This window comes from Aulonocara stuartgranti (assembly GCF_965226115.1).
Source record: "Aulonocara stuartgranti genome assembly, chromosome: 8".
NCBI lineage: Eukaryota > Metazoa > Chordata > Actinopteri > Cichliformes > Cichlidae > Aulonocara > Aulonocara stuartgranti.
The window spans coordinates 13,616,697-13,630,702 of NC_138959.1; the positions used below are offsets into that span (position 1 = coordinate 13,616,697).

Sequence of the window (14,006 nt, forward strand, 5' to 3'; positions counted from 1 at the left end):
TGCTAAAGCACAAAAGGGGAAAGTGGGTGTGTGTGGTATGTGTGAAAGCTGGGGGCAGGAATTAGTCAAAGAGACAGGGGAGAAAATGGTTGTGCCCTTTAGTTTGACATTTTTGACCACAGCAACACACGTGCGCGAACACATTTTTGCTTTGGGGCCAAATTCTGACGGCGCAACACTAATGAGGGTAAATGTGTCTACTTTTTTCCTTTTTTTGCAGTCCTGTGCCTCCAGGTGTGAAGATGCTGTGTAATCAGAATTTGAAATGTCTTAGTTTTATGTTTTATCAACTATTATGATAAGATTTTAATCCTATAATTGAATTACTAAAATCCGTGAGCTAACATGAGGCTGCCCCCGCCCCAAGGATTTATTTCTAACAAGTAAAAGGTTAGATCCATTGTAAAATTGTCAATAAACAACCCACAAACAGAGCACATCTGCTCACCTAAACTTATAATGAGCAACGGTAGGCTACAAATAGTTCAAACAGGGTCCCCAAACTTTTAAAATTCTTCTCACTTTGAGTTTAAGGTATTCTAATAGCACTAAATCAAACAGCACTCACTGCCAGCATTTATTTTCTCAAGACTGGATCGTTGACTCTCTGGCATTAATGAGAAGCAACTTTCCAGTTTCCAGCTGGTTCCGAATTCAGCAGCTCTGCTTCTTACTGGTTTCTGCAGACAGACTTCTTACCTACGCTGGCTTAGCTCCACTGGCTTCCTGTGCATTTCTACAATTGATTTTCAGATTTTAATGATCGCTTTCAAAGCTTGTCTGGATCTGGCCACAAGGTACATAGAAGAACCATTTTTCTAATAAGAGCATGCTCACAGCCTTAGATCATGAAGAGACCTTTGGATCTTCATTTCTAGCATGGTGGTTTACACTTTTGCCTGATAAGCAAAAGATCACCAAAGTTTGACCACTAAAGGACACACAAATCCAGTTGGGGGTAATGTCAGGAATGGCATCAGGTGTTTATTTTAAAAAATATTTTTTTAAAGGGATTCTTTTACCTGTGATGTCTTCTGTCGTCTGGTTATTATCCTTTAGTTGTCTTGCGAGCTGCCTGCTCCAGCCCTCCATATATCTGACTTATTTTTTAATTCCTTTTGTAATATGTGTGTGTTGGGTGGGTAATATTAAATCTTTCACTAATCCACTGCAGTGTGATGTTGTTGCCTGTGATATAGGTAAGAATACAGAACAATGTGAGGCAGGTTGTTAAATGAAATCAACAGTTTTTACCATGTCTAGTGCTTAAAGATCAGTAGCTCAATAGTGAAGTCATGATCATGCACATTGGTGCATCGGTTAGCACTTTGGATTGAGATTTAAAAAAAAATCTTGATAAATGTTTGATTTGATTGGTTGATAGTAGGTTAGTCTTGTTCTACTGACCTTCATAAGTGAAATACATTTCTTTCCCAGGACTGCGTATAGTTGGCTAACAGGCCAATATTTTTCAGTCATTTGAGTACAGAATGAGTCATAACACACGTTTAATTATTCAGGGTAAAAGTTGTAAACTTGTAACATGAATTAAATCCCACAAACTTCATTACTTTTCAATTTAAAAGTTGGGCTTTTTTTAAAAATAACTTCAAACGAGCCAAATTGATTTCTGTGCTTTGGCAGTTGTGTTGCAGAGGATTCGGTCGGGTTCTGTGGGAATTTTCTGTCAATGCATTTTTTTGTTACGTTGCCAAAGCTCTGTGCACGGTGACAAAGGCACCGAGTGCTGAAGACAATGACGGCGAGGGAGACCGTGCCTTTCTGTCTGGATAGGAATGTGTCCCCTTGCCCAGGTCACAACGCTCAGTTCAGTCTGGGCCCCCGACAAAAAAACGCACGCCACTCCATAAAAACATACCAGGTGACGCTTTGTTCGAGTCGTTCATTATATCTCTGTCACACGTCGGTCCCTTTGACTTATTCAAGATGGTCAGAGGCAGACCCGAGGACCCTGTGTTGCGAAAGCAATGAATCACACCCACTTGTAGTCATCTGCAGAGTGGGTAAGCTCATGGTAATTACATTTAATCACAGTGATTACCACTAAATGTGCTCCATAATGACTCTCCTTGTGATGATAAAAAAAAAGTAAACTCTTTGGAAAGTAACTAAATTACATATAATCCATCTGGAAGTGCCGTTCATGTCTGTGTATATTTTCTCCCTGCAGGTTCAGCTTACTATGACAATGTGCGGCCGTTAGCTTATCCTGACTCAGATGCTGTGCTCATCTGTTTTGACATCAGTCGACCGGAGACACTGGACAGCGTACTGAAAAAGGTCAGTGTCACGTTGTTAGATGTGTGAATGTGTCCTCTTTTTTTAATTTTAAGTGCATTTTGTCTCTAATTAGGGCAGTGTAGGTAAAGCAGCCATCTCATTACAATACTCACATTAAATATGCAGGTTGAAGAAGTCATCTCTTCTCTTTATACTGGAAATCGATTCCTCTATAGAGTGACTAGATCTACGTCATCAGAGATATACAGCTTCCAGCTTTCACCATCACGTCTGTGTTCAAGTTAAGGCCACCATGTGTTCGTTCACTGATAACCTGATCCGTCAATCTACGATAGGGGAATAAAAAGGAAACGATGAGAAAACATTGCCAGCTGTAGAGGTGGAGACTGGGATAACATTTAAGGTTGGATAATGCTTTGTGAGAGGCATACGCGGACAAGCCAACACATGAGATACAGAGATTAATGAGGATATTGGGAATGAAGTGAGATTCTGGAAGAAAAAAAGATAGATAGCACGAACAAATGGTACAGAAGGGAAAAGGGGGAAGCGATAAAGACTCAAGTAGTGTTCATGTAGCAGAGCATTACTTTGAGAGAATAGTCGTTGTAAAAGGAAAATTAGAGGTTGCAAAAATTGCTTAGGCGGAAGGTTCTCAGAGATGTCAGAACAAAAAGTGCTGTGCACTTATTTGAGACTTAAAGCTTGCAAATGGAAAATACATTTAAAGCAAAGCAAACTGCAGAGAAACAAGACATGGCGGCAGATTGCCATAAAAAATTGAATTAGGTGCATGAGATCGTAGCAAAGGATAAGCTTTGTTTCTAAACTTTGGATAGAGTGACCGCTCGACATGTCACTTTGGCATCCCGTGCATGCATTGTAAGACCGGCACATTCACCGCGATTACTAAGGTCATTTGATAAGGTCAAAGTTGAATTTGGTTCTCAAGTGGACCCCCTGTAGACGTGAGAATTCGCTCGGCATTGGCAGATATGCGTTTTCGTCTGGTATTGATGAAGTCATTATAAATAATGGCACGGACGAGAGGAATGTGTCTTCCAAACAGAATCAATTAAACCCTTTTTCTCATGTTTTAAGAGGATTCCGGCTTTCAGGGGATTCATTTTTCCTGCTTTATTGATGGTGAAGAAATTGTTTTTTTTAATACTTCTTCTATCTGAGGCACACAGTTCCATCTGTGAGCACAGAAGCTCCAACAAAAAAAAAGTTGGCTTAAGAGAACGTAGCTAAAACAGCTTGTGTTAGAAAACGCATGAACTCAGATGCACCTAGGTCCACTATAAGACATGATGAAGAGATAATTAATTTGAACCGTGGATCAAACAGGCAAAAATGAGCATAATGGGTTCACCTCTACCTGACTGCTGTGGTATGTGCACGTTCTTGGTTTGCACACAGTGAGAAAGTGAGGAAAGTAAAAACAACAACCTCCGTTTTTCTTTTTTGATAAACCAGCGCCTCGGCTCCAACAGTTCTGCCTCTTTGTGCTGCTTACCAATTCTTAACATTAACACAGACAATAAGCCGCTCTTCCCATGGGCCCTTTGTGACTCATCTAAATTGCTGCTGTTCACCAGTTGCATGCGGTTTGGCACAGGGTCCTATTGAAAGGCAACAGCTCACTCTGCACAACGGCGCGCTAGAGCCCGTAACAGCAGCGACGCAGGCATCCAGGAGAAAAGATCTCTTTGTAAGGGAGAACAAATGGAGCAACAGTGCTCAAAGCAGTCGCCTCTGCCATGGTGTGAGGAGATAATGAAAGGAGTCTCGGAGAGAACGAGAGCGATAGAGAGAGTTTAATAGCTTGAGTCATATTTTGGCCTGCAATGAGAATTGTCTGTCTCGGTCTTTATACAGCATTTATGTCCATGAGCATTTCCCTTTTTTCCCCCCTCTTCTATCCTTTGATTTGTTGATTGCAGTTTTCAAATACACGATGGAAAATTTAAGACATGGAGTGATATAAATTCCAGTTTCAGAGCAGTGAACAACAGTGCCAGTGTTTCATTTTAATGGTACAGTAAGCCAGAAAATACTGGTGATTGTGTGGGTGTTGCTCCAGCCTTCAACTTCAAGATTTACACATTTTTGATGATGTAGTGTTATAAAGTCTTAATATTTTACTTCCAGTGAGCCAAACTTTCTTGGAATTTTTTAAGTGATCGTGAGTTGTAGTTCTCTGGACTTGCAAAGTTTGTTTTTTTTTACTTTGCCTGCTTTTTAATTCATTTTCAGTTCAGGCTGTGTAACAAAACTTTTTCAGAGGATTTTTTTTAAAGCTATAAAAACTCAAAGGATGAACCACAGTGTTATATCTACATACCGCAGAAAAGCAAAGAACCAATTTTAAATTATATCTTTAGGCACTTTACTAGTGGCCTGTCACAAAAACACATAATTTGTTCCCGTTTCCTTCATTGAATAAACAAAACAGGCATAAAATAACATATTTGCACCAACAAGTTGTTTCCCAAAGAGCTATTAGCCAAAAACGTGGCATGTTGCAGTATGACATGAGAGATGCTTCTACATCTACTGGTCACTGAAGCCCCATCAGAAATGGTCTCAGAGGAAGTGTGGCTGTCAAGAAGCTATTATTAAGGAAGGGAAACTTAGAAAGTTAGAGGTATGCCACATTACACTTGACTGAAAGTCAGTGGCATCAGGCCTTATGCCATGATGAATCCAACTTTGAAATATTTGGTTGTCAATATGTACAGAGGAGGTAAATATCAAGTGTCTATGGCCCCTGTGTTGGCTTTAAAGAGCTTTGAATGTCCTTCAAGAAGAACAGAGAATACATATAATCCTCAAAATATTATTTGGTCATACCAAAAATCCTAGAATTCCAAATAAATGGTACGAGCTGGTGCTTTTCCATGAAGAGCTCTAAAAGTCAGAACCAGAATCTTAAAACTGACAAATATTTGCACTTTCCATCAAATATGAAGAAAGGTATCAGGTAAATAACCCGGAATAGAATAAGTTGTTTTCTATGTTATTCGTTTTGTGTTGTAAAATCATTGCAGTGATTGGCTGTACATGAGTATAACAGGTATCATATTTGCTCTTTTTGATTTCTTTTATTTGGTACATTAGAACACAGAGGAATGATATCGGTAACATCTTTATTTTATTTTATTTTTATTTAACATTTCTTTAACCAGGAAGATCCCACTGAGATTAAAAACCTCTTTTTCAAGGGAGACCTGGCCAAGATAGGCAGCAGCAAGTATCTCATAGTTACAAAAATCACGCAATTAAACACAGGCAAGAAGAACACACATATAAAAAAAAACCCATTAAAATTCAATTAAAATGATGAGCAAACTAATTGAGATAGTTTGTGAATATTATTAAGTTATTTTTTAGAAATTCATTTTATTATTATTATTTTAGATTTTAGTGTTTCTTTTACAGTTTTTATATGACCAGCCTGTCAGTTCCACATTTTGAATGCCATTAATCTGCAGTCTGTTAATCTGCAAAGAGACTACACAGATAAACTAACTGAATATCACTGCAGCACGGTGAGAAGTTAAACTGCTGGACAGCAGATTTGCAGATGGGATTAAGGCCCTCTCAAGGCAGGAGATAAGAATTTATGACCTGATGGAAAGGAACTGCTCCCAAGTCAAATAAATCTCAATTCAGCACCTCATTTATGAGCATTTTAATAATTGTAGACTGTTCCCACATGTCTGCATACACGGGCATTTTTTAAGCTGTGAACTAGGCGCCTTCATTCCAATTATGGAGCTCTTAAAGCTACAATTTAAAAATGGTAATTTAGAGAAAAATGTGCTTTGGAAATAGTTTGAGGAAGATTTTTTTTCCTCCTTTTCTCCAGTTCAGAGAGAAAGGACTTGACAAGCCTGCAAACAAATCTTACCTAAAATCCACCCAGCCTTATTTCCAAACCGTATTTACCGACATCAACAGTGCGTTCGCTTCAACCAGGTCCTAAAATCTTATGAAAGGCTTCCCAGAAGAGCATATTAGTAAGACGTTAATGTCCAAGGTTTTCAAATGAGATGCAACTATGAACATAGTGCTCAAGTACTCAGAATACTCTCGTACTGTAGCATAATAGAGGTCATGTACACTGATATATGTTTGTCTCTCTGATGCACAGTGGCAAGGTGAAACACAGGAGTTCTGCCCCAATGCCAAAGTGGTGCTTGTCGGCTGCAAGTTGGACATGAGGACGGACCTCAACGTCATGAGAGAGCTTTCCAAACACAGACTCATTCCTGTCACACATGAGCAGGTGAGGAGTTCACAGAAAGCACCGCTCGCCTCTAAAATTTGAATGGAAATTAGCTGCTTGCCTTTTTCTGTACCCCGACAGTGCTGCAGAAATGCTGCCCGTGAGCAGTTGGTTTTTAAGAAAATTATAACTTTAAGAATATGCATGACGTATAGTTTCAAATGCACAGTTCATTGCGGTTTTCAGCTGCAGTGACATTTATTCGCCTGTAGTAGAAATTATATGGTATCAGCACAGACAAAGGCACCTATTACTTTCCTCCCTTGTGCACACAGGCAAATATTTTTGAAAGTGCATTTGAAGAATGAGACTTGCGTCAGATCATAACTTCCACAAATGTGAAAGCACAACGACTATAAAGGAGCTGGAACTGAAGGAAGAAGAAGACAAACAGCAGGATGTGCGATAATACGATTGTTTTGTTTGTGTCTTGGAGCAATGAGCAGCGGCACGCATGAATTTTAATAGCTTATTTTCATGTAAATGTGAATTTGCTCTCCTTGGCAGCCTTTTGTCAACAAATTAATATTTTCCCACATCTCTGACAAAGCAAAGGTAACAACCTGTATTGTCCTGTCAATAATGACATCAAAATTGGTTCATCACAACCTCAGATTCGTTTCTTGTTATATATATTTTGCTTTGGCTCAAAATTCATAGAGGCTTCTTATTGGACCGAAACATCAACATATTTTTTTTAAGACGTTACTGCAGCTATGCAGGTCATTTAACATGTCTTTTAATACATATATATTGAATTATTTACATCCATACGTAATCATTTTTTAGTGTTAATAGCATAGCAACCAGATAACAGTGAAAAAACAAAGGCTGAGTAATGTGCTTGTACGCCAACTGAGGATTGGTTTTCAAAGGCCTCCAAGTGATGCCTGCTGCACAAAACACTGGACTCAAGTGGTGGGCACTCAAGAGGGCAATCCAATGTAGCCCAGCCATCTGTTGCTTGCCTTTAGACACTCACTATAGGACGTTCTGATGTTTTGGGTTTTGAGGGGTTTTGTTTGGACAACAGCCCCTCAACCAGATGCCATTTGCCTCAGGAGAACCTGTTAGAGGCACGTTGCCCCAGACAATATTGCTCATGGGCTGAGTTGGGCATGCAAGCCCCATCCACTGCTACAAATTAGTGATTTTTGTGATTGAAGCTATTCATTTACCATTTATTTTATGTTCCTGCCCTTATTGCTATGGCCCTGAGCCGTTTCTAGCGGCTGAAGGAATAAAACGCAAGGGGCAGAAAGAGCTTCATCTGCAGGGTGTCCAGGTTCACTGTCAGGATTGGTGCTCTCATTTAAGCTTTCTTCCACAATCCCACACAGATGAAGTGTTTCATGCATGTCCCTGGGTCTCTGGGTCTGACTTGGGAGGGGACTCTAGTGCAGACCTAGAGGATGATGGTACAGTGAGCCGAGATTAGTCTGAAGCCAGGGCCCAGACCTGGATAAGCAGTATAAAAAGGATGAAGGGATGGATCAAGTATTGTTAATCCATATTTATTGGTTGTATTAAACATTACATTTGATATGGCCCTATAATTAAAGGTCTTATGATGGTCCTTAATGTTGCTGATTTTATATCTGTGCTGAAGACTTCTAGAGTGAAACAACGGATAAAAATGTGGTAGGGGACAGGTTTTTGATTGCCTAAGTAATTCTTGAAAGTGCGGTTTCTTAGTGGACCCTATTTAAAGAGCTGCACTGTAAACAGACTGAAACAAGCCGGGAACTTTACGTTTCACCCACTTGACCAACTGATGCGAACCCCAGGGGAGAGCGCAGTCAGCAGAACAAACCGCAAACCAACTGTGTCACTGTTGCTGTAATTGGCTTAAGGGCGTCAAAATAAACACTTGAAGTGCTGGAGCGTTTCCAGTATTACAAAAATAATACAGCTCGAGCCTTTAATATTTTTCACACGAGCAGAAGTAATGTCGCCCCATATGGCAGCTAGATGCTGCTTCAATATGGTGCATCAGTAGCACCGAAGGCTGAACACCTACGCTTTCATTTGTTGTACATTTTCCAAGGAAATTGCATGATCAAAAAATAAAGAAATAATGTGACTCAAACTCAGGATGACAGAATGAAAATGTTTTGTTTTGCTACCTAAATCACTAGAAAGCACTGCTGGAAAACAGGTGAGCAAAATAGTACTACATATGAAGCCGAAGCTGTCCAGATGTGAAATGGGGCTAAACCTTCGAGGGAATAAAGTTTTTGCAACTGCAAAGAAAGGCTTTGAATATTTCATAGTGTGGGGGATATTCTCCGTATGCCCTGGCTAGCAATCAGCTATCAGACCTCAGAGGTTGCAGGCTTTTATTAAGAGGGAGGTGTTAGTGCACACGACCAAGTGCAGTGTTCTGCCATCCACAGAAGCAGGGAAGGGATCGTCTAGCAGCATGTGACAATTGCTTACAATAACAAATATTTAGAGAATACTTTTAAAAATGTCCACTGTGTCTGCACTCAGAGTAATGAGTGGCTTTTAAAAATGTTGTGCTTTATTTTATTTCATTGGGTTACACAAGGCTTTCCACAGAATTCTAGTGGTTCAATGTGGTTTAAGGACATCTAAGAATAAATAAATAAAATAAAGCATAGTTTCCACTACATGACCCATCTCTCATCCACACACAAGGTTTTGTATGTTTTTAGCTCTAAGTACTAGCTCTCAGCAGCTCTTTAGGTGAGTCAGTTGCTTTTGGATGACAAACAAACATAAACTAAGCTGTATTTCAAAGCTACACTACACGGCATTTTTATAGTAACAGAAAGAAGTGACTGGATGTATTGTGAAGGCTGTTTTTTGCCTTGAAGCGTGTGCACCAAACCTTAGAACATGCTTTCAAACTATTCTTCTCTCAAGCCATTGTCCCACGGGAACTCTGTATGATATTTCGAGAATGAAGTTGAGATGCATGTGAACACAGCAGGCCACTGTTAAGGTCAGATCTTTATGCAGTACTCAAAAAACTCAATTCGGTTTAGGTGAGGGATGGTGATTGAGTTGAGATTGCGCGCGGTAGTCACATGATGCACACTCGCTCGTTGTGAATTCTCAGGACAATTTAAAAAATGTTGCTCTTGGGGAGCTTAAAGGGTAAAGCCTGTTTATTGGTGGGTCTGTTTAATATGTCTGGCATATATGTCTGCCTGGTAGCATCTGTGCATGTTCAGGTTTGAAGGGCGTAAATAAAAATGCTTAGTGTTAGAGTCACACTGGGACAAAGAGTGGTTGGAAATGGCAGCACGAACAAAATTACTGCAGCTGTTGCCTTTAAGATGGTTTCTTAAGAAGATGGGAATAACATCAACAAACACTTGCAGTCTTTAGTGCATTAAGGTGACAGAAAAACTCCAACAAGACTGATTCAGTCTGCTATCAGTCTGCAACTTGACACAATTCAATCTGCTTTAAAAAATTCAATCCTGATGTAGTTCATGCAGGATGGTGATTTAACTGTAAAGTGCCATAAGTGCTCAGCGACATTGCTGTTATAAAGGAATATAACCACAATACAACCAGTTGGCAGCCAGTTTAATCGAGCCCCAATTATCAAAGAGACACATATATTATAAATTAGATGGCAGTTATTTGCAAATATTTGCCAATCTGTCGGAGAATGACTGCAGTCAGTCCAAGTGGAACTGCAGTTGTTTGGTGACTGTGGTCTCCCGCAGTTTGAGGCTGTGGGATTCTGAAAAATCAGCACTCGGTCTCAAAGTGTGAGGTGGAAAAAAAAAATCAGTACAATCATCCGGAAACCACCGTGCTATTTTCCCTCTGCTGTGACTGACTGACATTAAGTAAATGCAGAATGAGTGAAAACAGCCAAAATGACAAATCATAAAACGGTACTTGCCAACCTGCTTTGCATATATCCATAGGTTTATTTTATACTATTTCCAAACTGTGTGTCTCACATTGAAATGTTATGATGAAATGCATGCAGATGGGGCCAAACGACATGCTCGTAGGCAGGAGGCCGTAAACACAAAAAGCAAGCCTTTATAAAATAAACACAAGATAACACTGCAAGGAAACACACAAGGCACAAACAAAGCTAGAACACAGTATGGCACAACAAGGTACTTGGTCAAAATGAGGCTTTAAATAGATACAGAAGGTAACTGGGTTGAGTGGACACACTGGGTAAAAAGACAGCTGAAAGTAATAAAGGAAGTAAAACTAAATACAAGACACAACCTGCAAAAGCCTACCAGAATAAAGCTAACAGAGACGTATTAACAGAGATGCAGACTTAAAAGACTCAAAAGGATTCTAGATTAAAACTAAAACCTCATCTTAGTTTTATTTACTAGAAAAAGTGATATGAAGCAATTGCTGTGTTATTCCTTGTGATGGTGTAATATTGTCAGCCATATGTAGTAAATACTAGTTGCGTGTGTGACTGCACTCAGATTGGAGCCACTCAGACACGAACCCAGTAAGAATGATTAGCCGGCTACAGCTCGCCTCTGCAGGGTGAAGTGTTATACTATTAACTCATTGTTCTGGTTTTCTGACCCACAGCTTCGTTTAGCTTTTAGCACTCTTATGAACCTTTTTTGGAAAAGCAGCAGGAGGCAGAAAATGTTTTCAGTGAAAAAAAAAAAACTAAATTTTTTTAAAGGCAGATAGAGAGCTGGGAACTAACTATTGAAGGCGCTGTAACATAAAGCTGCAATAGCCACGGATTTCCCTCTAGAGACGAAAATCAAACGAGAAGGAGGCTGAATATTAGATGGAACCTAAAATGTGGTAACATTACAGCTCATTAAGAAGTAATAATATATCAGTTGTGTGTTTACATCTTGTTTTGCAGTGTTCAAGTGGTCAAAACATCAATTTTAAGTCTTGGCTTTTCATTTTTAATCCTGACTAACTCACATTCTGTGCTTTTAGGGAACCACTTTGGCGAGGCAGATTGGCGCCGTGGCCTATGCAGAGTGCACCTCAAAGTATTCGGAGAACAGCGTCCGCGATGTATTTCACGTCACCACCCTGGCATCTGTGTCCAACATTCATCGGCCTCAGCTCAAACACGCCGGATCACGCCACGGCCTCAAGCGGGTTTCCCAGCAGCCACCTCGGACTGAGATTCACGAGCGTCCGCCTGCCATTAGAAAGGACCGAGCCAAAAGCTGTGTGCTCATGTAGGACCAGAACCTACCTGCTGCCTGATCTGTGTGTGTGTGTGGGTGTGTGTGTGTGTGTGTGTGTGCTGACGGAGCATGCCACACATGAACTTAACTTATTGGTGAATTGTTGTCAGATTCTTTGCACTGCATAAAGGACGATGTGATAAAAGCGAGAACGGATGCTATCCTGAGGAGGTCTTTGAAGGGTTGTTTGTCCATTTTTAGCAAAACTCTGCTTTTTACTTTTCTTTGTGGCTGTGCGCTCATCAGGGGAGGACATCGTAGCGGCAAAAGCAAATTTCTTTAACGCTTGTACCTGAACAAGTGGACAAAAAAACAGATAAATTAAAAACAAGACACAAAATAGTGCATAGGGAGATGAAAAGGAAAAAAATATATATTTGAAAGATCGTCTTGCAGGAAGCAGCGGTAACCGTGCTGGTGTTGACCTCTATTATTGTTGTTTCCTGTTTTGAAATGCTCCTCTGTCTTCAAGTGTTTAAGCAAATGAAGCACAATACGATGCACGCAAAGCGCTCTGAGAAGTCTGTAAATGTCAGGGAATGAACTCTGCTCTCCCCGCTGTGCATAACAAATTAAAAATGAAAATCTGGACTCGTGGGCTGAGATGACACTAATTTTCTTAAACCACAAGTGCTTTTAATATTGAAAAAACGAAATAATCACTCACCACATAATATTGTTGTGCTGTGTAATTACTGTTGTTCAAATAATCAACACTGGAAAGGAACGTCACAGAGGGCGTTGAGATGAATATTATGTTGTACATGTGATAATGAAATAAAAAAAAATCGTCTCTGCTAAGTGTTGGAAGATCTTTAATGTGACATATTCATCTGCTGGATGCTTGTCAAAGCTAAGAAACTGCACCTCAGTTTCAAGACATTTTCTTGCCCAGACAAGAAAATATCTCTCTGAAAAATAAAAAATCATTCTGCCTGCAAAGATGTGGCTTTAAATTTGAAAAAGGTGAAAAATAATAAATGAGACAAAAAGTACACACAATGCTTCGGAGCAGCGCAGACCCACAAAACCTGCAAATCCTACATTTCTGTAATCATGGGTCTGTGATCGTGGCAGCAGCTCTGTGAAGCAGTACTTCAGCACAGCAGTGCTTTCAGTTAAATGTGAACATGCTGACTCACCTGTATGTCGGTGACCTGTCATGTAAATGGACTGGCGCCTTTCGACTCTGTTAAGAATTCAAAGCTCTTTCTACTGCAGGTCTCATTCCCACACAATCACAAATAGATTCATTCTTTTATTTATGCTTACATGCACTCGCACTCTATCGGGGGCAACTCTGGGTTCAAGGATACTTCGGCATGTGGACTTTCCAAATGGTAGATGAACCTCTGCCACCTGAGCCACAGCTGTACAGTAGTGCTGCTCATCTACAGAAAGACCACCTATGACAATTTGATGTCAGCAGGAAGTTTCTTGGGTAACCGTTCAAATGGTGTGGGCAACTCGGTTGTGGGTTGTCCCAGCGCTTCGCACACTTTCATCACACACGTGCAACTCAAACGCTCCTTGTGATCCTTTTTCACTGCGGTGTCTCCTAACCAGTCTGCTGCGTGCTCTGTTACTTTCTACTACCTCCTCTCCGGGTCCCAGCATGCTACCGAAAGGTACTTGTGAGATATTGCAGTCTGGATCAAACTAGTGGACCAATCATGCAGTTTGCAGAGCAAACAGAACAGAAACGGACTACTCACATTTCCAATTGCACATTGTTAAGTCATGGTAAAACAATGGCTCTGACCTCCACATTTAGATAAAAGTCACCTTCTCACTCCAAGGTATAAAGAAAAAACATGGTCTCATCAATGTTTGTCCATGTTTGTGACTTGTGAGTGCAGATCAGTGAATAACCACACAGTATAACATGAATTTAAAGTGTAACCCGAATGTTTTCTCAAACAAGTTTGATTTGAAACAGTTACTGGAGTGGTTTTAAAAAGGTCTTGACTAAAAGAGGCATTAATAATGAAAACCTTGGTGTTTGTACACTAAATAAAATATCAGTAGTCTAATTGCTGACTCCTTAATGGCAGCAGCTATTAGAAACCTACATTAGTCTGAAATTCAGTGGCTATTTTGCACACACTTATACAAAAAGTTGAAATATATATGTCACATGAATACACTGTATTTCCTGAACGTAAAGAAAAAAAAATAATGCAGTTGGTTTTGCTGCTTTTATGAGCCTTGTAGTCTGACCTTTAACTGTTACTTTTGTTCCATTTTGTTTCCTGCCACCA

General features: G+C 40.0%; 1 protein-coding gene across 1 annotated transcript in view; it reads left to right on the plus strand.

Annotated features, from left to right (window-relative positions):
• LOC309712547 (rho-related GTP-binding protein RhoN-like) overlaps nt 1-12,532 on the plus strand; it is a 32,920-nt gene extending 20,388 nt beyond the window's left edge. The window contains exons 3-5 of the mRNA XM_082543399.1: nt 2,192-2,301; nt 6,422-6,556; nt 11,486-12,532. Coding sequence (XP_082399525.1) covers nt 2,192-2,301; nt 6,422-6,556; nt 11,486-11,740 — 500 coding nt within the window. The 3' untranslated portion in view covers nt 11,741-12,532. The remainder of the gene's footprint in view (nt 1-2,191; nt 2,302-6,421; nt 6,557-11,485) is intronic.
• Nucleotides 12,533-14,006: the final 1,474 nt, after the last annotated feature.